Consider the following 27,410-nt stretch of genomic DNA (forward strand, 5'->3'; position numbering starts at 1 on the left):
AGCATTCATTTTAGAGGAACCTAACGGAACGGACATTGAGAATTATATAGCTCAGCATGAAAGTCTTGAAAAATCTTATTAATTTCCTCATATTCCTGAGCTAAGGTACCATCTTTCCTACGAATTTTCATGATTTGCCTTTTGGCTGGAGCCATTTTTAATTGAGATGCAAGCAGTTTATTGTTTTTATCTCCAGACATATAAAATTGGCTCTTTAACTTAAGCAAATAACCTTCAATGGGATGAGTTAATAACAGGTTATATTGTGATTGAAGTTCCACCTTTTGTTTAAATAAATCAGTATTGGGGGAAATTGCATAAATATTATCTAAATCTTTATTTTGTTTTGAAATTCTATCTAATTCTGCTTTAGTTTGTTTTTTAAGTTTAGCTGAATAAGAAATAATCTGACCGCGTAAAAATGCTTTAAATGTATCCCATATAACTAATTTAGACATACCCCCTATATCATTAAAAAGAAAAAATTCCTTTATCTGGGTTTCAATGAAAGTGACAAAGTCAGAGTTTTGCAATAATGTCTGAGACATGCGCCAAGGTGGGAGGGCAAGAGTGACATCATCAAATTCAAAAGACAAACTCAGAGGTGCATGATCAGATATAGCAATAGCGTCATATTCACAGGTTTTAACACTAGGCAAGAAGCGGGGATCGATTATAATATAATCGATCCTCAAATATTTTTTATAAACGTGTGAGAAGAAAGAATAATAAATCCTCTATTGTTGGGATGAAGATACCTCCACAAATCAATCAACCCAAAATCAATCAAAAAGGAATTAATAAATGACGCGGATTGATTTGGAAGTCGCTGATTGGTTGAGCTCTTATCAATCATAGGATTTAAACAACAATTAAAATCCCCACCCATTATGAGCATATATTCATTTAAGTCAGGCAGTAAAGCGAACACCTTTTTAAAAAAGGAAGGATCATCTAAGTTAGGACCATACAAATTAACCAGAACAACTTTTCTATTACAGCTTGTTCCTTTAACAATTAAAAATCTACCATTAGAATCTGATTCAATATCCTCTTGAATAAATATATTAGGTTTAATGAAAACAGACACGCCTTTTGTTTTACTCTGAGGAGTGGAGTGGAATTGCAAACCATCCTACCATCTTAAAAATCTATTTTGATCTCCCGCCCTGATATGTGTCTCTTGAGCAAAAATTATATCAGGTTGGAATTGGTTAATAATTTTAAAAGTCTTCTTTCGTTTCATAGGATGATTCCAACCACGTACATTCTAACTTATTATATTAATCCGTTTGAGCAGCATAGTATAATTTCATTCTACTTTATACATGCACAAAGCACATACCAATGCAGGATGATCAAAGGTGGCGGCGATGAAGAATACAACCAAGTAGAAAACACGCATGCTCTGGAACCACCCAATGGGAAAAAATTAACTCTAAACCCACCCACCCACACCCGGAAACCCGAAAAAGGCAAGCGATCTACGATAGAATTCAAAGCTGCTGACTGCTCTGTCTGTGTTTTCTTTCCCTTCCCCCAGTTAGTAAAAAAGTAGAGTGACCTTGTGAGAAAGACAATAAAGTCTCAGGAAAAAAAGGTATTTACATTCCATCGACTGATAAACAAGAAAGAACCAAAATAATTCCCTAAAAAAGCTTTAAATTCAGTTATAAAATGTTATAATAGAACAGAAAAATATATAAAAAGCCCTATTAGTAGGAAAAACTACCAATTGGCTATGAAGTATTAAATTAAAGGAACAAATCGCCTTATCTTCTTCTCTCAGTCATAAAATGTCCAGAGATCATTTGAGCAGAGACACTTAAACCATAAATCTTTCCAAAGGAAAACCAATAATATGCAATAAAAAGCAAGTTTCCGTGTTCTTTAATTAGACTGTCGATGAAATATACAGGTGACCTTCATAAATCTTCTTTCCAAAATGCGAATAATATAGAAATAGCCAAACAGCCTTTCAGATGGGTCATTCAACAGCGGTGTCGGTCACAGCGGCAGGCAAAGCCTGAACAAAATCCAGTGCAGCTTTTGGATCAAAAAAAGTACGAGGAGGAGAATTTTAATTTTAAGTTTTGTCGGATACCTCAGAGACGGGAAAAGATTCTTATCATATGCTTGTTTCATTACCAGGGCAAATTTTGATCTTTGTTCCATTATCTCTCTTGGATAATCTTCATAGAAGCGGAGCTCAGATTCCATAAATCTAAAAACTCTGTTTTCTTGCTTGTCGTATTATTTGATCTTTAATTTTAAAGTGATGAAAGCAAACCAGAACAGATCTTGGTTTACTAGAGTCCTTCGATTTCGAGATAAACGCCCTGTGTGCCCTTTCAGGCGGCTTTGATAGAATGGTAGGAAATAAAGTGTGGAAAAGCTTACCAAAGTAAGCCGTTAGATCTGCATCTTCAGCTCCTTCCTGCACCCCAACAATTCTTATATTCCTTCGTCGAGACCTAGTTTCCAGGTCTATAATCTTATTCTGATATCTTTCCAAACGAGTTGTAGCTTCAGACAGCTTTTGCTTAGTTATCTTCAATTCCTCTTCGTGTGAAATAACTTGAGTTTCCAGGTCTTTAAGTTTTCCCCGAAATGACTTCATTTCATTACTATTCTTTTCCAGTTGGTCTTTAATTGATCCATTCTGATCCTTAATTGCATTCAGTGTCTGAATGATATCTTCAGCCCACGATGGCATTTCATCAGATCTTTCCTTTTGCAGCTTTCCTTTCCCATTACCTTTATCAGGTAAATTCTTCCCACTTCTTGTAGACATAGACATATTGAACACCCTCAAGAATCGACAAGTAAAAATTTTAAATTCAAAGCTTAAACTAGGGGGAAAGAAAGAAAACTAAGAGCAGCAGAAAAATACTGCTACTCCATTAGCAGACAGGGGCTTTTTCTATATGTTACTGTTATTTTAGGTTTTATGTGTTATTTGGCATGATTTGGTAGGTTATTTTTGGGTTTGCGAACGCTCACAAAATTTTCCCATATAAATAAATGGTAATTGCTTCTTCACTTTACGACATTCCGTCTTACGAACCGTTTCATAGGAACGCTGTACCTTCGGATGGCGGGGGAAACCTGTAGTGTTTTATAATGATAGCCCAGATCTCTATTTTAATAACAAAATATAGTGGGAGTGTGGAATGAGCTGCCAGGTGAAGTGATAAATGCGAGCTCACTTTTAACATTTAAGAAGAACTTGGACAGGTACATGGATGAGAGGTGTATGGAGGGATATGGTCCAGGTGCAGGTCAGTGGGACTAGGCAGAAAAATGGTTCGGCACAGCCAAGAAGGGCCAAGAGACCCGTTTCTGTGCTGTAATGTTCTGTGGTTCCTAGACAGTTCTGCAGTTCTGCAAATTTCTGATCTTTGACCTAATTCCATTCTTTTTTTGTCTTTCCTCACTAACTGTTGCCAGATCAAGTAAAAACCTAGCACCATAACTAGGAGTGATGTTTTCAGACTCTCATATGTTCACAGTTACTTTCATTTTCTCTTTGTAGTTCCAATCCAACCCAGGTTACTTCTTTCTCTATGAAATACTTCTTTTTGAGTTTTACACTTGATTTCTGTAGTAACCTGAATGCATCTAACTTTCAAAAATTTTTGTCTTTGGTACTTTTCTTTGGAACGGGGAGGCTGAGAGGAGACTTAAATGAGGTGTATAAAAATATGAGTGACCTGGGTGGAGTAAATTGGGAAGACCTGTTTACGTTAGAGGAGTGGGAGGGGTGGACTTAGGTAGTTCAACGGGAGGGATAAGGAGATGTTCTCCAACCCAGAGTCTGGTGGAGAATAGAACCAGGGTGAATTGGTGCTGGAGGTAAGGGTGCTGCAGGCAGAAACCCCCAACCCATATCGTACTAGCTGTGGGAGAATTGTGATCTGCAGGGTTACGGACTTAGTCCTGAAAGGAAAATTAAGCTTGCCTTCAAACAACACAAATGCGATAAGCCAAGCAGTCTTCTTCTGTGTCATATGTTTGTCCCTTACATCGTCTTTAAACTTCCTTGTTCTAACCTTAAATGCATGTCCTCTGGTATCTGTCATTTCTATCCTGGAGAACAGATACAGTACTGACTATCTATCCTATCTATGCCTCGCAATTAAAAAAAAACTTAATCAAGTCTTCCTTGACAGCTTAAGAAGAGAAATTCAAGTTTGTCCAAACTGTTCTAATATCTCGTATCTCAAACACAGGAACATTGAGTTGCCTGTCCTGAATCTGATGTTTCTGTACTGGGAAGAACATAATTATTCCATTGGCTGCTCTAGGCTCTTGTTTATCCTTTTAAGACTCTTGTTTTACCTATAATACTCCTAGTGTTGAAATAAGCCCATTTTAGCCTATCAGTCACACTGTTTATTAACCTGTTCCTTTCTATCTTCCTTTCAGTTTTACTTGTGAGACCATCATCAACTTGTTGCCCTGCTGTTGTAGTTCCCATCCTCCTGCTTTTTCCTCCTAGGATATCAGTTTTCTTGCAGTTCAGATACAAACTATCTTGCTTGTGCACATCCCACTTGCCTTGGAAGGGAGCCCAGTGATCCACAGATCTAGGGCTTTTAGCCATGTATTGAACTGCATTATGTATTATTTCTCAGCTCGCTAGCACTTGAGATTCCAACCCTGCTTTTTATCTTTCTACATAGCTTTCTAAATTCATTTTGCAAGACCGCATCTCTGCTCCGGCCTATATCATTGGTAACCATATGGACAATGATCTGTTCACCTCACCCCTCCTCAGAATGTCCCGTATCTCCTGTGAGACTTCCTTGACCCTATGCCCTTTACTACCAAATCACCTGTTACTATCAGTCTGCTTGACTTCACCTTTTTTACATCAGAGCTGGGCACAGTGCTACTGACTCAGCTACTAGTGCTAGCCTCTGAAAGGCCACCCACCCTCAACAATATGCAAAGGGATATACCTGTTAGTGAGGAGAATGGCCACAAGGGAACTCTGTTCTGTCTGCTTACTTCCTCTACTTTGCTTCTCCTGGTGGCCACTCACCTTCTGTTTTCAGCACCTGAGGTGTGTCCACCTCACAATGATATCATTTATGACATCCTTAGAATCCCAGATGATCTGGAGTACATTCAACTCCAGCTCCAGTTCTAATTCCTTCACCCAGTCTGTCAGGAGCTGCAGCTGGGTGCACCTTTCACAAATGTAGTCACCACAGAGACCATAAGGTTCCTTGACTTCTCACATCTCACAGGAGGACCATTCCACTGCCCAGACTGCCATTTTATCTGCACTGTCAAAGGCTGTGGATTGACAGGAAAATAAAAACCTTACCTGATTATTGTCTGCTCTTCACTAAAGCCTCTCTAGCAAAAGCCTTAGCTCACCACTCTTACACTGGCCCACTCTCACAATGGCCATTCTTTTTCCTGATCCTACAGTATCTTTTTTTTATTGGCAAAGTATGTAGCAACTCACCCACTCAGAAACAACTTTATAAAGGTGCTGGCTGTTCTGTTCTGCTCTGCTGTCCTGTCTGCTGCGACTTTAAAGAGATAATCCCTTAAATAAGATAAAATAAGCAAATTATATCCATCATAAAGCAGATTGTGCGCAGTTGCAAATGGCATGATTTTATCGCTAATGTTTTCCCCTCACAGGACCCTTTAAAGGTCCCTCAAATGTTCAGAGGATTGGGAATGATATCTTGAAACCAGTTTGCTATGATACTATAATCACCAATGTGTTATTTTCTTACTCAGGAAAGAGATTCAGCTGCAGCAATCGAAGAAAAATGTCGGATCCAGAAGCACTTGGTGAGAAACTTCGAGACCTCTGTAATTCTTCAACTTCAGATCCCTCAGAAGTGGAGCAATTAATTGCAAAGGGAGCATCGGTTGATTTTAATCCTGATGACAAAGGGACCCCTCTATTTTTAGCTGCAAGTAAAGGTAATGAGCAGGTTGTTGAGTTGCTCTTGAAGAACAAAGCTAACATTAACTATAAGACTGAGGATTATGGTTGGTCACCTCTCCATACCGCTATACAATCAAATCACGAAAAGGTTGTTCATTTATTGTTGGAGCATGGCGCAGATCCACATCTCAGGAGGAAGAATGGAGCAACGCCTTTCATTACTGCTGTGATATATAGTGAAGTGAGTTTGCTCGAAGTGTTTCTATCACTTGGTGCAGATGTCAATGATGCAGATGCCAATGGCTTTACTGCCTTCATGGAAGCAGCAGAACATGACAGAGAGGATGCCTTGCGTTTCCTGTTTAATTGCAAAGCTGATGTGAACAAGCGCAGGGAAGTGCCAGACACCAAAGCAAATGTGGGCAGGGGTGGAAAGACAGCACTCATAAGTGCTGTAGAGAAAGGTCATGAAAATATTGTTAACATCTTGTTAGATGAAATGCATGCAGATGTTAATGTGCGAGACAACCTTGGCAGAACAGCTTTAATTTTTGCCTTAAAGGAAAACAGACAGACAATTGTGGAAACCCTGTTGAATCATGGGGCCAGTGTAAACTCCATAGACAATAATAAAGAAACACCTTTGAGCACCGCTTTGAAAAATAAGACGGATGGTGATGTGGTGGAAATGCTGCTGAAGCATGAACCGCATGTGAATGTTCCAGACCAAGATGGGAAAACACCCCTGATTCTTGCAATATCAAACAGATTCACAAAGGTGGCTGAACTGCTGCTGGAGAGTTACAGTGTTGACATCAATGCACGAGACAAATCAGGGTGGACGGCTCTCCTGGCAGCAGTGGACAGCAAAAATACTGAGTTGACAAAAAAGTTGTGTGAGAAGGGAGTGGATGTGCACTCCAGTGACAATACAGGGACTACACCAATAATGTTGGCCAGAAGACGGTATGCAAAAGAAATAATAAAAATATTGAATCCGTATGGCTCAGAGAATATTAATCAAAACGTAGAAGTTTCTTCAACTTGGAAGAAGTGCAGTAAACATTGGCATGGAAAACTGGAGAAATTGCAGAAAGTTGACTGTACCCCAATTGGGAAGCTGAAACTGTCCCGGATTGAGGATTATAAGATTACTAGGGAAAACAAGACTGAAGTTTACCTTGGTTTCCATAACAGAGGTACTGAGGTGGCAGTGAAATGCCACAAGAGGAACAGCGAAGAAGCCTTAAAGGAAAGCCAATGCCTCAATGAGCCAAAGATCGAAGCAAGCAGTCTGTTTGTTAAACTGGTGTCTTCTGAACATGATGATTATTGTGACTACCTGTGCCTGAATCTCTGTGAGTGTAATCTAGAAGAATATGTGCAGAAGGAGCCTAAGGAATGTCAGTCAGGAGCCCCGGACATTATGAAGCAGTTGATTGAGGGTCTTCAGATTTTGCACAGTGTCAAGATTGCACATCGGGATTTGCATCCAACAAATATCCTCAGAGGTAATGAGTTATACCTTTTAGATATTTAAATCAGAATCAAGGCTGCACTTACCAAGGCTTACTCTTATCAAGGCTGTTCTTTTACTGTGATACCACACAAGGCCCAGGCAAAATGGAAGTGGATGAGTCAGTTCTATCAAAGTTCCCTTAAATGACTGGGACTGATTTTATGGATATCTCTTGTATCCTACAACTATCCCCCACGCCACTTTTCTGGAGAAATATACTTGCTTTTATTGGCTGTCATTGCTGTAGATTTGGTCACAAGCTTTGTTTGTTGTGGTTCATAGTGATCTATAAATCGTCTCTGTTCAGTGGAGTTAGTTTGTAAACCATTTACAACATCAAGGATACCAGCCTACACTCACACTTAATAGAACAACATGGCCAAGGAGATGTGCATGCATATCATGAAACAACAGTTGATGCAAAGCTACCTGAGGAAGCATGAGCCACGTCACCAATGATGGCCAACCAGATCATGATCTTGATGACAATTTATACTAAATGTCCTTTATCCGTGTCTCAATTGTATCTCCCCATTCCCTTCATAGTCACGTGTCTATCTAAAACCCCTTTAAACTCCACCAAACTGCATCCTTCCTCTACTAGCCCTGGCAACCTATTGCAGACACCTACCACTCTGCATAAAAATCTTGCCCATCATATCACCTTTCAGCTACACCCTCTAACCTTAAAAACATATCCTCTGGCATTTGGCATTTCTAACCTAAGGGAAAAGATTTTGACTGTTTAACCTATCTATGATTCACATAGTTTTCAAATTGTCTATCAGGTCTCCCCACAGCCTTCAGTTCTGTAGGGAGAATAATCTAAGTTTATCCAATCTTTCCTTATAATTGGTATCCGTTAATCCAAGCAGCATCCTGGTGAACCTCTTCTGTACTGTTTCCAGTCTCCACGTCCTTCATAATGAGGCAATCAAAACTGCACAAATGTGGTCTGACTGAAGTTTTATATAGCTGCAGAATGGCTTCTTATTTACCTCCCCTGTCAATGAAGGCAAGAATACCATATGCCTTCTTTAACGCCTTTGGAAATGGAAATGAACTGGAGGAAGGTATAAAGGGGGATGTCAGAGGCAAGTTCTTTACTTGGAGAGTGGAACACCCTGCCAGCGGTGGTGGTAGAGGCAGACAAATTAGGGATATTTAAGACACTCAGATAGACACATAGATGATGGAAAAATGGAGGGTTTTATAGGAGGGAAGGGTTAGATTGATCTAAGAGTAGGTTAAAAGGTTGGTGCAAAATTGTAAGCCAAAGGGCCTGTACTGTGCTGTAATGTTCTACATTCTATTATTGTCATATGTGGTACAGTGAAAAGCTTGTCTTGCTCACTGTTCATACAGATCAAATCATACACAATGCATTCAAGTTGAATAACAGAACAATAACAGAATGCAGAATAAAGTGTAACACCTATAGAGAAAGTGCAGGGCAGTTATACAAAAAGGTGCAAGATTGATTGTGGTCAAGAGTTCATCTTATCATACTAGAGAATTTTCGATAGTTAAATAACAGCAGGGTTGAAGTAGTCCTTGAGAATGGATATCCATGCTTTCAGGCTTTTTATCTTCTGCCAAAGGGAGAGAGGAGATTAGAAATGCTTAGGTGGGTGGGGTCCTTGACTTTGTTGGCAGATTTTATCGAGACAGCATGAAGTATAGACAGAGTCCATAGACAGGAAGGTGATTTCTGTGATGTGCTGAGCTTTGTCCATAAATCTCTGCAGTCACATGCAGAGCTGTTACCATGATGCATCTGGATCCTATGGTGGCATCGATTAAAAATTGATGAGGTTGACAGGGATGTGCCAAATTTCTTTCGCATCCTGAAGAACCAGAGGCATTGGTGAGCTTTCTTGGCCGTGGCATCTACAGACCAGGCTATTGATGATGTTCACCCCTAGGAACTTTAAGCTCTCAACTCTCTCTACCTCAGCACCATTGATGGAGAGAAAACTATGTGCACTGAGCCCTTCCTGAAGTCAGTGACCAGCTCTATGTTTTGCTGACATTGAGGGGAAAGGTTGTTGTGACACCATGTCAGTAATCTATGTCCTTCCTGTATTCTGACTCATCATTATTTGAGATGCGACTCACTACGGTAGTATTATCCTCAAACTTGTAGACAGAGTCAGAACAGAATCTGGCCACACAGTCGAGTGTACAGGGAGTAGAGTAGGGAGCTGAAGACTCATCCTTGTGGAACAACAATGTTTAGAATAATTGTGGCAGACATGTTGCTGCCTTTTGTGGTCTACTTGTCACAAAGTCAAGGATACAGTTGCTGAGGGATGTGTTGACTCCCAGCTTGGTGATGCATTTGCTTGTAATTAGTATTGAAGGTGGAGTTGTAGTTAATAAATTATGAATTGTAGTCACCAGACAATACCTTATCCGTTTATCTGCTTTCAGTGAATTATGGACATGGGCTCCAAGATCCCTCTATAACTTTAGTGCTATTAAAGGGCTTTTGTTAGGGGTTTGAAATTAGAGGAACACCAAGTATCGCAGAGGGTTGCAGGGCTAGAAGTTACAGACTGATAGAGGAGTTTAAGAAGGTAGAAGAGAGTCTAGGGGTAGATTTGTAATCAATGATGAAAATATTAAATGAACGGGAGTCTAGAAAACACCAAGGTGATGGCAAAAGGTGATTTTGTCAGATTTAGATTGTAGATAATGAAAAGTGTTGGTAAGTGAAGTGAGACATGATATTTATATGTTGATTTTCTGGTTAATGATGACCTCTAGGATTTTGATAGTAAGGGACAACTATTAAATGTCAAGGGAGGGTCTCCTTTGTTTGTCTGATGTGAATGTTACGTAACACTTATCAGCCCACACCTGAATGTTGTTTAGGTCTTGCTGAATGCAAATGTGGGCTACTTCATTTACTGAAGAGGGGTGTTAGAGATGTGGGATATGACCAAAAAAAAAAGTGGAGTCACTTAACACTTTGGTGCAAGGCTGTTTATTAGGTGCATCAAACTTACAAATCTTAGTGAAAATAGTCAAAAGAAAAATGCCAATATTTACAAAACAATATCTACAAGAAAACACAATAATCACTCTGTGCTGTGAACTCCTGGCAGCCCTGATCTCTTTCTCTTGCTGAGGGCACCAGGACATACCAACTTTAATTACCAGCAAAGTTAACTTAAGACTACACATGAATTAAAATATGATGCACCCCACAATCATATTACAAAATAAACAGAAGTATCTATATAAATACAGTATACAAGCGACATTAACACACTTACATCTCTCTAATACTAAAGGAATGGAATATATCACTCTGTATGGAGAGAAAGGCACCATAAAGCCAACCTGAGCACATTGTCTTGGTTTAGGTCCCATTAGTACTCAACACAATCTCACACTTATGGTTAAGTACACATAAAGAATGAAATTAAATCAAATTTCAGTGTCTGATTCTGATGTATGTAGCAATGTGAAGAGAGAACAGTGGGTTACTTATGAGAATGTACCAGGGAAGATATTGAAGTGTGTACACTCTCTGCAATGACAGCAGAATGACAAGGAAATGTTTGTGTGTGAGTGAATATGCATTGGAAGGAGTATGCTTACCAAGTGCTTCCATGACAAGAGCGTCACTTTAATACTTAGTTCCTCTCCAATTCTAGTCTTTGTCCTCAGCTTGTTCCTCTTCTACCTTTTATTCTTTACCCACATCCTTGTTATTTTGATCTTTTCCCTCCTTCCCTTCTTTCAAAACTTCTTTTAACTTCAACATTTTCCAGTTCTGAAGAAAAGTCATTGATTGAAAACATTAGCTCTCTCTCCCTCTTGTCATTATTGATGCATTTATAGATTTTACTGGATAATTAGTGTGAACTTCTTAATCTGCAAAACATTGTGTTTAAGCTGATTTCACTTTTGCATGTATCCAGTCAAAATATTGAGAAATTAAACAGTTTGATTTTCCACAGATGTTGAAAACCGTGTTCTCCTGGCAGATTTCGACAAGAGTGTGTGTCTTGCTAACAATTCACCTGTAAAGTTATCATCACAAGGGACCTGGGAGGCTTCAGAAATCCTTCAGAAAATGAAACAAGCGTCAGATTCAACTTTTGAACCAAGTGATCTCTTCACAGCAGATCTGCAGGTCCACTTCTTTCTCTCTGTCAGCTAGGTGATTTCCATATCATAGTGTGCAGCTGGGGCTGGGAAGAGCGAAAGCGAACTCCAATCTATCAAGCAGTGGTGCCTAAGTTAGGTTGTACCATCGACTTGAAACATCTACTTTGTTTCTGTCTCTACAGATACTGCCTGACCTGCTGTTTGTCTCTGTTTCTATTTTAGGTTAGATGATGCCAAGGAGGTTGGAAACAATGAGCATGTAGATTGCGTGAGGAGCTGACAAACCAGTCTACTTAGTGGTAGGGCAACAAGGAACAGAGGCAAACAGAAAAGGGGAGGAAAACATTGACTAATATAGAAGGAGGATGGTGTTCTGTATTTCATTTGGGTATCTACTGATATGAATGTTATACCGTGTTAAGGTGACATGTCCTCTTGTTTATTTATTAAACATAGTTATGTTCTATTGAGAGAATAGCCCAGTGACTAGATGGATGAGCTGACTGACCCAAGACAGTCATGCAAACTCATAGGGTTATAGATTCTTCTCTTGAATTCCATTGAACTAGCTGGTCTCTGCAAACACTGCTGATGGTTGCTTATTGAATTTGGCATCAAAATAACTGAGTGACTTAAATATGTATGTTATTTTGTTGTTATTCTGTGCAGATTTATGTCAATTATTTTGTAAACCTACATAAACTGTGCCATGTGTGCATTCAGTGTGCACATACTTTTGTCACAGGAAAAAAAATTGCACAACATAAGATTTTTGCGCACACTGACTACTAAGAATTAGAGGGAATATTGATAGGCTTTTCAATATTCAGTAGGCTTCAATGAGATTCTCTCCCCCCTCAATTCTTCTAAACTCCATGAGTACAAGCTCAGAGCCATCGAATGTTCTTCATATATTAACCCTTTCATTCTTGGGATCATCCTTGTAAACCTCCTCCGGACTCTCTCCAATGCCAATACATCTCTCTTTAGATATGGAGTCCAAAACTGCTCAGAATACTCTAAATGTGATCTGATCAATGCCTTATAAAGTCTCATCATTACATCCTTGCTTTTATACTTCTCTCAAAATGAACTCTAATATTGAATTTGCCTTCCTTAACCTGCAAGTTAACCTTTAGTGAATCTTGCACTAGAACTCCCAAGTTCTCCAATTTCTTCCAATTTTTGAAAATTTTCCCCCTTTAAACAATAGACTATGCCTTTATTCTTTCTACCAAAGTGTATAACCATACATTTCTCAATGTTATTTCCTTACTTTTATTATTTGCACAATTGTTATTTTGCTCTGCACGTTGGGTGTTTGATGGTCTTTTCTTAATGGGTTCTATTGGGTCTCTTTGTTTTGACGCCGCCTGTAAGGAAACAAACCACAAGGTTGTACAAACTTTGATAATAAATGTACTTTGAACTTTCTCTACACTGTATTCCATCTGCCAATATTATGTCCATTCTCCTAATCTGTTCAGGTCCTTCTGCAGAATCATTGCTTCATCAACACTACCCGCTCCTCTACCTACCTTTGTGTCATCTACAAACTTGGCCATGAAGCCATCAGTGTCATCATCCAGATCAATGACATGAAAAGAAGTGGTCTCAACACTGACTCCTGCAGAAGACCACTAGTCATTGGCAGTCAACTAGAAAATGCTTCCTTTATTCCCACTCTTTGCCTCCTGCCAGTCAATCAACCTTCTGTCCATGCTAGTATCTTTCTGTAATACCAAGGACTCCTTTCTTGTTTAGCATTCTCATGTGTGGCACCTTGTCAAAGGCCTTTTGGAAATCCAAGTAAACAACATACACTGACCCTCCTTTGTCCATCCTGCCTGCTACTTCCTCAAAGAACTCCAACAGATTTGACAGGCAAGATTTCCCCTTAAGAAAATCATGCCGATTTTAGCCAATTTTATCAAGTAGTGTATCTCCAAGTACCCCGAAACCTTATCCTTAACAATGGACTCCATCATCTTATCAAAAACACAGTCAGACTAACTGGCCTATAATTTCCGGTCTACCTCCCTTAAAGATTGGAGTGACATTTGCTATTTTCCAGTCCTCCAGAACTATTCCACAATCTAGTGATTCTTGAAAGATCACCGTTAATGTCTCCACAATCTCTTCAATCAGCACTTTCAGAACCCTCAGGTGTAGCTTATCTGGTCTAGGTAACTTATCTACCTTCAGACCTTTCAGCTTCCCAAGAACCTTCTCTATAGTAATAGCTGCTACACTTAACTCTGTTCTCTGACTCTCCCAAATTTCTGGCACTGTGAAGACTGACACAAAATACTTGTTCAGTTTATCTGGCATATCTTTGTTCCCCATCAGTACCTCTCCAACGTCATTTTCCAGAGGTCCAATATCCCCTCTTACCACTATTTTACTCATTACATACTGAAAAAAACATCTAGTATTCTCTTTTATAATATTGGCTAGCTTAACTTCATAGTTCATCTTTTCTCCCCTTGTTTTTAGTTGCCTTCTGTTGGTTTTTAAAAGCTTCCAAACTGCCCACTAAATGTTACTATATTATATGCATATTCTTTTGCTTTTATGCTGTCTTTGACATCCCTTGTCAGCCACGGTTGCTTCATCCTCTCTTTAGAATACTCCTTGTTAGAATTATGGAGCACTACAGTATGGAATTCTTTTTTGGGATAAACTGATCCTGCGTCTTCCAAATTACCCCCAGAAATTCCAGCCACTGCTGCTCAAACATCATCCCTCCCTTCCAATCATATTTGGCTCAGTCCTCTCTCATGCCTCTATAGTTACCTCTAATCCACTGTAATACTGATACATCTGACTTTATCTTCTCCCTTTCAAACTGCAGGGTGAATTCTATCATATTGTGATCACTGCCTCCTAAGGGTCCTTTACCTTAAGCTCCCTAACCAAATTTGGTTCATTACACAACACCCAAGCCAGAATTGCCTGTCTCCTAATGGGCTCATCTGCAAGCTGCTCCAAAAAGCCATCTTGTAGGTATTCTACAAATTCTCTCTCTTGGGATCCAGCACCAACCCGATTTTCCCAATCTACTTGGTTATTGAAATCCCCCATAACTGTCACAACATTGCCCTTTTTACATGCCTTGTCTATCTCCCATTGTAAGTTGTATCCCACATCTTGGCTACCATTCAGAGGCCTATACCCGAGCAGTTTCTTAACTCTACCCACAAGGTTCTGCATCTTCCTAACCAATGTCAGCTCTTCCTAAGGATTTGATTTCATTTCTGATCAATAGAGCCATCCCATCTACCAGCCTGTCTTTTGATACAATATATATCCTTGGATATTTAGCTTCCAACTGTAGCCTTCTTTCGACCACGAATCAGTGATGCCAAAACATCATACCTACCACTTTCTAGCTGTGCTATAAGCTCATGTACATTATTTTGCATGCTGCGTGCTTTCTGTATACAACACCCAACGTCTCAGTTTTGTCTCCATGTTGCCTGAAGTTAAATTCTTATTCCATTCTAAATTTTCTCTCTTCTACTTTATTCTGGAGACTATAGTTACAAATCCTGCACTCTCGCTCACTTTTACTTTATCCATCCCTTCCCAAGGTGTGAATCCATCTTCCTTCTACTTTAGTTAGCTATTTAGCAATTTGATGGGCTGTCCACAGTTGCTCACCATCTGATAAAGGAGGCAGAGACTGTGGAGGAGAGAGAATTGTCACTAATTAAGACACAATTACAAGTTGGTAACAAATGTGATGTACAGTTCAGTTGGCTGTAATCCAACATGGAGAGCAGTTGAAGGACGTGGAGAGCAGATGGGTGAAGGGCCAGTGATCAGTTTTTTAACATCTTGCAGAATTTCAAAGTAGCTTTAACAACAGGTCTGCTAAGTGAAAGTTAGGCCAATTACTCCATTATTCCTTGAGTTATGAGAGCATTGGGAAATGGACTGAAGTTCACATGAAACTGTATATTTTTACTTATTTATAAAATTTAAACTGAACCAACTGCAATTAATCTAATCTCTCAGGCATCTTTCCTGTTTCATTTCCCAGCAGAGGAAGAAATATCCCTGACAGAATCTGTAAGATTAATAGAGAAAAAAAAAAGAGAGTTTTATTCTTCCAGTACGTTCCCACAGGACCACACCATCTTTGACAAGAAACAGGGTAGCAACAGGAATTTCTGATCCAGAAGGCTGAACGGCCCATTTAATAGAATAATAAAGTGTGAGTGTGGACTGGTAATTGGAGTAACAAGGTTGATGTAAATTATTTTAGATAATGAAATTATGGAATGACTAATCAGAAAAGGAGATAATAGTGGAATTCATAATAGCTTTTAAACAATTGAAAAAATAACATGGATAAGAATGGAAATCTTGCACAGACGTGAACAAGGTAGCTTCTTGTATACAATTTCTGTCATTGTATAAAACTTAGAAGATGACTGGTGCAATCTAAAACAGGGTATATTTGAGGTACAGGGTTATGTTAAGTTTCTGGACCACTGCTCCAGGGATAGGAGCATTTGAATCCCGCCATGTTGGTGGGGAATTAAGACCAAATTTCATGACGTATGCCAGTGATTCCTGAGTCTGATTCTGACCAAATGATTAAATCGATCTGCAATTTGGAAACGAGCTGCTTTCAGCAACAGTGTTCATGAAGTCGCCAGCTTTTCATAGAAACTCATTGGGTTCGTTAATGTGTTACCCTTCAGAAGTAAAGCTCCCAATATTGCCAGTTTTGTGGTTAGCTCTTACCTGTACCTTCAGTTCAGTGGCAATAAGGGAATGACAAAAATGCTGGAAATTCCAGCAAAATCCACATCCCATAAACCAATAATTATTAAATCTTACTTGTATTTATATTTTTAAACATGGCAACCCAGTGAATTTAATGTATTCACCCCTTCCCCATTGTATAGTTCTGAACTTGTTTCACTTCCTATACAGGCTTTAGGTCGGCTATTGCACTACATTGTAACTGGAGGAAAAGACCCTTATGAGTGTGAGGAGAATTTATGTGAGAATAAGCCAGACCTCGACGAGAAACTGCACAGATCCGAGAATGCTGAAGTCCGGGATTTCATAGAGGGATTGCTAGCTCCAGCTAAGACTCGAATCAAACTCCTAATGGCTGAGCAACATCCATTCCTGTGGAAAGAATCAGAGTGAGTCAGATGAGCACAATAAATGCTGTGGTTCTGTGGCTCTCAAGTGTATTCTCAATTGCCCTTCTCTACAACATAGAAGAATCTAGGGTAAACAGCATGGTTATTGTTTCTGGGCTGGAACCACAGGGATGACTGGTATTTTGTATCATATACCTGGTCCCAGGCATTTAACAGGAACCAGCCACGTTCATGCTCAATGGGGAGGAGTCACAAGTGAGCAAGGACACCTGAATTTTTTTTTGAAAAGCAGTTCATAAATTGGGCCGCACAATGGTATAGCCGCTGCCCCACAGCTCCAGAGATTGGGTTCCATCCTGACTGTATTTCTCCCTGTGACCACATTGGCCTCTGCTGGGTGCTCTAGTTTCCTCCCACTTCCCAGAGATGTATGGGTTGGTTGATTGACCACCGTAAATTTCCCCTAGTGTGCAGGAGAGTGAAAGAGCCTGGGCAGAGTTGGTGAGACTGTGGGGAGAACGAAGAGTGGGATTAATATAGGGTTAGTGCAAATGCATGTTTAAAGATCAGTATTGACGTGATGGATCAAAGAGACTATTTCCATCTCATATAACTCTATGACTATGCTGGGCCAAGTTGGGGCATCTCGGGACAGACCAATATTTATTGCCGATCACTAATAGCTCTTGAAAAGATCGTGGTTAGAGTCATAGAGACACGAAGTATAAAGCATGTAAACAGGCCTATTCACACAACTGGTCCATGCCGACCAAGATTTCCATCTAAGCTGGTCATATTTGCCTGTGTTTGGCTCATATCCTTCTGAATTTCGCTGTCCATCTATTCGTCTAAATGTATTTTAAACATAATTGTACCTATCTCTACCATTTCTTCTGGCATTCTGTTTCATAAACCCACCACTGCCCATGTGAAGCACTTGCCCCTGGTGAATCTGGAGAAGATATTTTCCAGAAGGTTCTTCTGCCAAGAATGAGGTACAGCTATTTCATTAGATGTTCACAACAAAGAAATAGCAGGTAACTAACTCTAACTGTAACAAGCCCAGTCGAACAAAGAATCTGCCTCATTGTCTTTCCTAATATTGGAAACTGGTTCAAGCTAGAGAGAAAAGGGAAATTTCCTCTGATAAGAACAGTCTCTGAGACAACGGGCTCAGTCGTGTTTTATACTAGCATCACATCTCAGGCAGACAGACAAAGAAACTGCTGGAAGTACAGAACCAGCTAAAGTACAATCCACTGAACATTTACAGACAAACAAGTAAACAAGCATAAAGAAAGTTAAACTACAAGAAGGATAACAATTTCCAACACGTCTCAGCTTCACCTTTCCCCTCACTTTAGACCTATGCCCTCCAGAACATAAAACATTGACCAGTACAGCCCACAATGTGGTGATGAATTAATAAAGATAATAACACCCAGTCTCTTCTGACTGCACAAATTCCTTATCTGTCCATTCTCTGCATATTCCACTACCTGTCTAAAAACTGCTTAAATGTTTCTTTTATATCTGCCTTCACCACTACCTCTGGCAGCACATTCCAAGCTCCTACCACTCTCTGTGTAAAAAAACTTACACACATGTCTCCTTTGAACTTTCCTCCTTAAATGCATTCTCTCTAATGTTAGACATTTCAACCCTGGGAAAAAGATACTAAATGTCTACTCTATCTGTGTCTTTCACGATTTAATAAACTTCTATCAGGTTGTCCCTTGGCCTCCACAACTCCTGAGAAAACAACCCTACTTTGTCCAACTTCACCTTTTGCAAATGCCCGCTAATCCAAGAGGCTTCCTGGTAAATCTCTTCTGCACTCTATTCATAGCCTGTCACATTCTTCCTATAATAGAGCAACCAGAATTGAATGCAGCGTTCCAGATGCAGCCTAATCAGGGTTCTATAAAGCTGTACACAACATCCTAACTCTTAACTCAGTTCCTCAACAATGACTCGCAAGCATGCCATACACCACCTTTACCAGCCTATCAACTTATGCAGACACTTTCAGAGAGCTACAGACTTAGAGATCCCATGATCCCTAGATCTCTAGTTTTAGTTCTCTACTGGGGAAAGAGACTGTGACCATTCAACTAATCTATGCCCCTCTTAATTTTATAAATCTTCATAAGATCATCTATCAGCCTTATTTGCTGCAGGGTAAGCAGTCTCAATATATCAAGTTTCTCCTTATAACTCAAGACTTCTAGTCCCAGCAACATCTTCATGAATCTTTTCTGTATCCTCCCTAGGTTAATGACAGCCAATCTATGAAGGTGAATCAGAAAAGCACACAATATTCCCAAGTACGGTCTTGCCAATATTTTGTATAGTTGTATCCTAAATCTTGTATCCAGACTGAAGGAGGCAAACACGTCATCTGCCTTCTTCACCACTCTGTCTACCTGAATTTCTATTTTCAGGGAACTATGTACATATCCATGGTCTCTTTTCTGCAGTATTTCTCAAGGCCCTGCCATTCACTATGTATGTCTTGCCCTGGTTTAGCTTCCCAAAATGCATCACTTTGCATATGCCTGAGTTAATTTCCACCTGCCATTCCATTTCCACTTTCCCAATTGATCTAGATGGTGTTGCAACTTCAGACAACCTTCTTCGATGTCCACTACACCACCAGTTTTGAGGGTGTCCACTGACTTGCTAATCATGCCATCTTGATTCTCATCCAAAATACAGCAAATGTAACAGTGGACTCACCCAGCATCCATCGCTCTGGCATGGGTCTCCAACCTGAAAAGCACCCTCTGCTACCATACTTTACTAAACCAATTTTGTATCCAGTGACAAGGCCCTGGATTTCAAATGCTCTAATCTTCCAGACCAGCCTATCATTACTGCTTCCTTAAACTACATTTAATGTAGAGAATATCCTAAGGTATTCACACACATGGAGGAAACCATGCTAAGGATTTCCAAAACTGGGGTTCAGTTCTTCTGATCTTGCTCTGATTCTGTTGGAAAATTAAACTCCTTCACATGGTGATACCATAAGGCATAGGAGAAGAATTAGGGCATTCGGCCCATCGAGTCTGGTCCACTATTCCATCATGGTTAATTTATTATCCCTCTCAACTCTGTTCTCCTGCCTTCTCCCCTGAATTACATTGAACTGTGTTTGACTGGCCAGGTTATGGGGAAATAGTTAACCCAATTCTTAACCAATTTCTGATATGAAATTCTGTCTCTAAGTCACACAGATAACGACTGTTACTGGAGGTATGTGTAACTGGACTTTAATTAGCTTCTGGTTTTCACTCCAGAAAGAGCAAGTTTGTCCAAGACCTTGCCAATGAAGAAGTTGTAACAAACCGGAAGCGCAATAGTGAGCTTGTACAGATTCTGAATAAGACCAGCATGGACCAGCACAAATCATTTCACAAGTGGACAGAGAAGGTAAAACAGCTAACCTGATATTCAACTAACACTGCTCTCCCTGAGATGCTGGACTCCATGAAGAACCAGTTGTATCTAATACATAAAATTCCGTGAAATCTGAATGGATTTGGTATCCTGTTAAGTTAATGGTGGGAGGGAATGGGATGGTTCCCATTTCTGACTTCCCTTTGTTTTGTTACATAAAGGGTCTGGTTTAGAAAGTCGGGTTACATTAATGGATCAGTTCCTCAATATAGCTGGGAACTTAAACATTATGTAAAAGAAATCTGAATTAATACATGTATCTATACTAGGCAGCATGACAACACTGAATAGTCATTAAAATCTGGCTGGACTACTTGTGTTCATGGGAAGGGTTCTTTATTGTCTTGATTCTGTCTGGGACTGCCTTCATTGGCAGTTGCTCAGGACTGTGGGCTCTGAGGTGAGGCGGTGAAGGAAAAACACTAATGTTGTTCCAGGCTTGGAATTTGTTAAGATGGGCAGGTAGGAGGTTTATACTGAGATCTCTTCTGAGAATCAAGAGGGATAATGAAAACATGGCCAAGTTGGAACTACACAGAAATGTGGGTCAGAAAAACAGGAAAGGGAAGGAGGTTCCAGAATAGTATTAGAATTCAAGCGTTGTTGAAATTAAACTATGTAGTCACACAAAGCCACTATTGGCAACACCAGTTTGCAATTCCCCGGTCAGTTCTTCTATCTCCCCCACCTATCCCCATTTCTAACCTTTTTCCCATGTAACCAAAGGGAATGCAGTACAGATCTGTTCACCTCCTCTATTCCCCACTGTACAGGGATCCAAACAGTCCTTCCAGGTATTCTGTGGAGCATGAACACAATTAATGCTTCAGGTTGAAGATCCTTCATGAGAAAGGATGAGAATATAACTTTCTAGTATTGGTTAAAGGCCTTCAACCTGAACTGTAGCATGGTTTCCTTTCACAAAGATGCTTCCTGAATGTTTTACCAATCTCTGGTTGTTGCCACAGTCTGGCTTGAAGGAGGAAGACCAGAGCAGTGCTCATCCATCAGAATTTCAAGGGCAAAGGAAGACAAATGGAATATATAATTATTTTTAAAAACTTATTCTTTTTACTTTAGATTCACCATCAAGTACTTGAAGACATGAATTTGGGCCAAAGGAAGAAGCCAAGCAAGAATCCAGGCAGGAAGTATGAAGACACCACCAATGATCTTCTGAAATTTATAAGAAATCTGACCCAACATTTCAATGAAAAGGATCCAAGGTATGAGAAATAGGTGCCGGTCTGTTGATTTTTGATTTTTTTTGCAGGGTTAAAGACAAAAAGTTCCAATGAAACTCCTTCCCTCCAATCTATACAGCTTCCAATTAAGGAAAGACCATATGGTGTAGTTGCCATTTGCAGTGGTACAGTTCCTGATAGAAACTGTTCTGGGTCTGCCAATTCCCCCAAAGAATCAAGGAATAAAACGTGAAGAGCAAGAGCTATCACTGACTGCTCCCTTCCCCATCCCAAAGGCATATTTGCAAGGCCCTAACCCAGGCTAGGTAATGGCAGTCTGAATCCAGGACTTTCTGATTTTTAGTGGTAGAGACCCTTGGCAGAACAGCAATCTAAAAGTTTTATATCAGGGAAATTTGTGCAAGGACAGATCAACATACGAGGGGTGATTGATATGTTCATGGCCTAAGGTAGAAAGAGTTGAGTTATACAGCTCTCGTTACATGCACGTTCAGATCAACTCTTTGAGTGATTATGCAGAAAGTTTGAAGTTAATAAATCAACTCTTTCTACCTTACGCTACAAACTTATCAGTCACCCCGATGCATTATTAACTGATGAGTTATTAGCTTCAAACTTTCTGCATAATCACTCAAAGAGTTGAACTGCATGTGCATGTAAAGAGAGCTGTATAACCCATCTTCTACCTTAGGCCACGAACTTATCAATCACCCCTCGTAGATGGGGACGTAAACATGTTCATAAAGAACCATGCAGATGCTGGAATTTATGACCTTGAGCAATATAATGACAAAGAAGGCTGCCCTAATGGAACAAGAGAGAGGGTCCTGAGTTGAGTTGAGCTGTACTACAGCTCTGTGGACAAGGCTTGGGCTGAGCTAGCTGACACTGTTCTGACTCCAGATACTGTATGTAGAAATGTAGCCTAGTGGCAATGACATTATTAGCTGTTCAAAGTCCCTCATTGTAAAACAGCACATCTACGTTAGAACATAAGACCATCAGACATAGGAGCAGAATTTGGCCATTCAAGTCTGCTCCACTCCATGGCTGCTCCAAGTCCGCTCCATGGCTGATTTATTTCCCCTTCCAACCCCATTCTCCTACCTTCTCCCCGTAACCTTTAACACCCTGACTAATCAAGAACCTATCAACCTCCGCCTGAAATATAGCCAATAACTTGGCCTACAGAGTTGCCTGTGGCAATGAATTCCGCAGATTCACCACCCCGTGGCTTAAGAAATTCCTCTTTACCTCAGCTCTTATGAACGTGCTTATATTCTGAGGCAGTGTACCCTGGTCGTGGACTCACCCAACATCCCCTCCGTGACCACTCTAACTTGGCTTTTCAATATCAGAGAGGTCTCAGTGAGATTCCCCCCCCTCATTCTTTAAATTACAACAAGTACGGGTGCAGAGTCGTCAAATGCTCCTCAGACATTAACCCTTTCATTCCCAAGATCATTCTTGTGAACCCACTCTGGACCCTCGACAAAGCCAGAACATTCTTCCTTAGACAAGGGACATAAAACTGCTCATCATATTCCAAGTGTAGTTTGACCAATGCCTTATCTACTATTGTCTGAGTTGAAATCTGAGTCTTCCTCTCCTCCCTGACTAGTTACTATTGCTGAAGCAATGATCTCGTAGAGCAGCGTGAAGACCCATCCAGTGTGGATTTCCTCCAGCCACCATTTTACTCTTGCTCAGATTAAAACTCATTGAAGTATCATTCTGTCTGAGCTGCTCTGATTTGGGGTATACCTTGCTCATCTACAGTTTATCCTTTATCCTTGAAGACAATGCACAGCAGAATTACCCCTGGGTGAGCCCTGCTGGGGTTTCTGCCCCAAAGCCCCCTGAGATTTGACAGTCACAGTTTCAAAGTAAGGGGTTGGTCATTCAGAGTGAGGTGAAAAGAAATCCCTTCACTCAGTGGGCAGCCTTACTAGCCCTTGGAATTCTCTAACCAAGGGCTGTGGAGACTTTATTGTTCTGCATACTCAGAGGAGCACAGATTTCCGGGTATTAGTGGCATTGAGGGATGTGGTTAGTGTAGAAAATGAACTCACTGAGTGACAGAACAGTCACAAGGGGCCAAATGTCCTCTTCCAGCTTCTATCTCTCATGTTCGTATGCCCATTTCTGCCATTGTTGTGAAATGTGAGCCACTAATATCAGGGAACATAATTTAAAAATGACTGGAGAAAGTATGGAGAGATGACAGAGGTAAGTTCTTTACACAGAGGGTGGTGGGTGCATGGAATGCCCTGCCAGGGGTGATGGTAGAGGCAGATACATTAGGGACATTTAAGGAACACATGGATGATAGAAATATGTTGTTTGCGATGATAGAAATATGGAGGGTTATATAACTGTGAAGTGTTAGATTGATCTTAGAGAAGGTTAACATTGTGGGCTGAAGGGCCTGTACTGTGCTGTAACGTTTATGATATATCACCTGGAGATGAAAAATGCATTGCACAGTATCTGGATTCAATGTGTATGTATTTGCTAAAGCGAGCTCTATGAGCGGTACCCTTCCCATATGGTCAATGAGATCCCTTACTGTTGGTGTTTTCAAGCTTGGTTGAATTTTGAGTACAGAGTGCCTGAAGCTTAGTAGGGACTGCTCTCACTAATTCATACTCCTTCAATTCCATCATCAGAAGCCCTTTGTCACCTCTATCGATCACCTCCCAGTCTCTGTCGCTATTTCCACACTGCTCTGCCTCATCTACCTACTGCCACTCCTCACATGAATCCACCAATCAACTGCCAGCTCTTGCCCCACTCTCTCCCCTCACCGCTTTACACTGGCTATAATCCCTCTATCTTTCAGTCCAGATGAAGGGATTCAAACCAAAACATCGACAGTCCACTGATGTAGCCTGGCCTGTTGAGATCCTCCAGTGCTTTGTCTTTTGCTCCAGATTTCAGGATCTGCAGTCACTTGTGATTCAAACAGACATTTGTTATAATTTTTTTTTCAGCATCAAGGAAATTGTTGGAAAACCAGAGAAATACTGGCTCGGCCTTTTTCCAGATTTTGTAATCTCGATCTACAATGCTATAAAGGACACCGAATGGAAGAAGCACTTTCCAAATAATCAAGAGCAACTCTGACAGCCAGCGGTATCTCCCTCTGGCGGTCCTGCATTGGACTATTGAGATATCAGCCAGGATCACACACTGAAAGGGCACTTGTTGGTGTATTTAATCTCTTCAGGAGGCGAATGTTCTGAAATTATGTCAGGGCTGTTTTGGCAGGTGAATGTGATAGCCAATTTATGCAAAATGGTCCATAACCAGAGATAGTTTAGATAGAGCGTCCCTCACCCTTTCTCAGCCAATACCACTGCCATTTGTATCAGTTTCTCTTGGTCTTGACCCTATAACAAACATTCCCATTGCTCTCTCCATCCCTTCCACTTCTCTGCTTGCTTGTTTGCTCAGCTCTTTTGAAGAATGATAGAGTCATAGAAAAGTACAACACAGAAACAGGCCCTTCAGCCATCTAGTCTGTGTAGAACCATTTAAGCTGCCTTCTCCCATCGACCTGCACTGGGACCATAGCCCTCCATACCCCTACCATCCATGTATCGATCCAAACTTCTCTTAAACATTGAAATCGTGCTCGTATGCACCACTTGAGCTGGCAGCTCGTTCCACACTCTCACCACCCTGAGTGAAGACGTTTCCCCTCATGTTCCCCTTAAACTTTCACCTTTCATCCTTAAGCCATGACCTCTAGTTGCAGTCCCTCCCAACTTCAGTGGAAAAAGCCTGCCTGCATTTACCCTACCTATACCCCTCATAATTTTGTATACTTCTATCAAATCTCCCTTCAATCTTCTATGTTCCAAAGAATAAAAGCCTAAACTATTCAATCTTTCCTATAACTCAGGTCCTCCAGTCCTGAAAACATCCTTGAAAATCTTTTCTGTACTCTTTCAACCTTATTTACAACTTTCCTGTAGGTAGGTGACCAAAACTGCATACAAGACTCCAAATTAGGCCTCATCAATATAACATCCCACGTCCGGTACTCGGCACTTCGATTTTTGAAGGCCAATGTGCCAAAAGCTTTCTTTATGACCCTAACTACCTGTGCCGCCACTTCCAATGAATTATAGACCTGTACTCCAGATCCCTTCGTTCTTCCACACTCTCAGAGCCCCTCCATTCACCATGTAAGGCCTACCCTGTTTGGTCCTACCAAAGTGCACTTGTCTGCATTAAATTCCATCTGCCATTTTTCCACTCAGCTTTGTTTTTTAAAAAACAGCTGATGCAGATCCCTCTGCAAGCTCTGACAGTCTTCCTAGCTGTCCACTGCAGCCTCAGTTGTGGTGTCATCCACAAATTTGCTGATTCTATTAACCACATTATCATCCAGATTGTTGATGTAGATGACAAACAACAGACCCAGCACCAACCCCTGCAGCACACCACTAGTCACAGGCCTCCAGTCAGAGAGGCAATCATCCACTTGTACACTCTGGCTTCTCCCACAAAGCCAGTGTCTAATCTAATTTACTACCTCATCCTGAATGCCAAGTGACTGAACCTCCTTGACCAGCCTCCCATGGTGGGACCTTGTCAAATGCCTTCCTAACGTCCATGTAGACACCATCCACTGCCTTGCATTCATCAACTTTCCCAGTAACTTCCTCAAAAAACTCTAACATTGGTTGGACTTGCTGGAATCAGTTGTCTTTAAGATACTTTTATAAGATATTAGTTGAATTAATGCAAGACTAAAATTGTATTTTTAGCTGTACAAAGAACATAGAAGAGTACGACACAGGAACAGGCCCCTCAGCTCATGATGTCGTTCTGAACCAGCTAAGGTGTAATTCAAAAACTCCCAGTAACTAATCCCTCCTCCCTACATAACGTCCATATCCCTCCATCTTCCTCACATTCATGTGCCTATCTAAATGTCACCTAGAAGCCTCGAATGTATCTGCCTCTACCAGCATACCAGGCAGTGCATTCCAGGCATCAACGACTCTGAGTGGAAAAAAAACTTATCCTTCACATCTCACTTTCAATGCATGCCCTCTGGTATTAGACATGTCAACCCCGAGAAGCAGATACTCTTTGTCCACTCTATCTGTGCCTCTCATAATCTTGTAAACTTCTATCAGATCTCGCCTCAGCCTCTGCCATTCCAAAGAAAACAACCCAAGTTTGTCCAGCTTTTCATGATAGCACATGTCCTGTAAACCAAGCAGCATCCTGATAAACCTCTTTTGCACCCTCCCCAAAGCCTTAACATCCTTTCCATAGTGGGGCAACCAGAATTGTAGATTCCTTGTTGACATAATCTGTATATTTAACAGTTTGTATCTGTAACAAACTCATGTATTTTTCCCACAGTATGTGGTGGTGCGTCTCCACTTACTGGCAGGACGTGATATAGCAGTTACATAATGGTTTATCACATTTTTCATTGGCTAAGTATTAGCACATAGCCCACATATTATAATTGTTACATCTATGTAGCTTCTTGATTTGTTTCTGTAATCTAAAGAATTTCTGTTCTCTGGAATATAAAGGTGACAAATTTTTCAAAAGCACAATATTGAATCTCTTTAATTTCTGCCTTACTTTTCAGCTCCTAATTTAGTTTCAAATGTTCTATTCTCTGTTTAAGCTTTAAATAAACGATTGTGAAGAATTAAAATCTTACACTCATTCTTGAACTCGGAAAAGAACCCAGGGATTTAAAAAAAACCTGAGATCGATAGTTCAGCACACTGTTTAAAGGGAGTTTAAGAGTGAGAAGAAAACTGCATTAAATATTCTCTTATATTTCTTATACTCCATAAGCACCTCATTTGTCCCTACCTGCCTATACCTGCTGTGCACCTCCTTTTTTCTTAACCAGGGCCTCAATATCTCTTGAAAACCATGGTTCCCTAAACCTGTTATCTTTACATTTTATTCTGACTAGCATATACAAGTTTTGTACTCTCAATATTTCACTTTTGAAGGGCTCCCACTTACCAAGTACACCTTTGCCAGAAAACAGTCCATCCCAATTCACACCT

At 40.4% G+C, this 27,410-nt stretch overlaps 1 protein-coding gene across 3 annotated transcripts in view; it reads left to right on the forward strand.

Moving 5' to 3' along the window:
• Positions 1 to 27,125, forward strand: part of LOC140206144 (2-5A-dependent ribonuclease-like) — a 61,364-nt gene extending 34,239 nt beyond the window's left edge. For 2 of the 3 annotated variants that reach the window (XM_072274371.1, XM_072274370.1), the window contains exons 2-7: positions 5,764 to 7,428; positions 11,408 to 11,583; positions 16,506 to 16,723; positions 19,987 to 20,119; positions 21,227 to 21,372; positions 24,345 to 27,125. In XM_072274371.1, the coding sequence (XP_072130472.1) occupies positions 5,796 to 7,428; positions 11,408 to 11,583; positions 16,506 to 16,723; positions 19,987 to 20,119; positions 21,227 to 21,372; positions 24,345 to 24,477 (2,439 nt within the window). In that variant the 5' untranslated portion in view covers positions 5,764 to 5,795 and the 3' untranslated portion in view covers positions 24,478 to 27,125. The remainder of the gene's footprint in view (positions 1 to 5,763; positions 7,429 to 11,407; positions 11,584 to 16,505; positions 16,724 to 19,986; positions 20,120 to 21,226; positions 21,373 to 24,344) is intronic. The other variant, XM_072274369.1, reaches the window with a different exon arrangement.
• The last annotated feature ends 285 nt before the right edge of the window (positions 27,126 to 27,410 follow it).

This window comes from Mobula birostris, chromosome 12 (assembly GCF_030028105.1).
Source record: "Mobula birostris isolate sMobBir1 chromosome 12, sMobBir1.hap1, whole genome shotgun sequence".
Lineage (NCBI taxonomy): Eukaryota > Metazoa > Chordata > Chondrichthyes > Myliobatiformes > Myliobatidae > Mobula > Mobula birostris.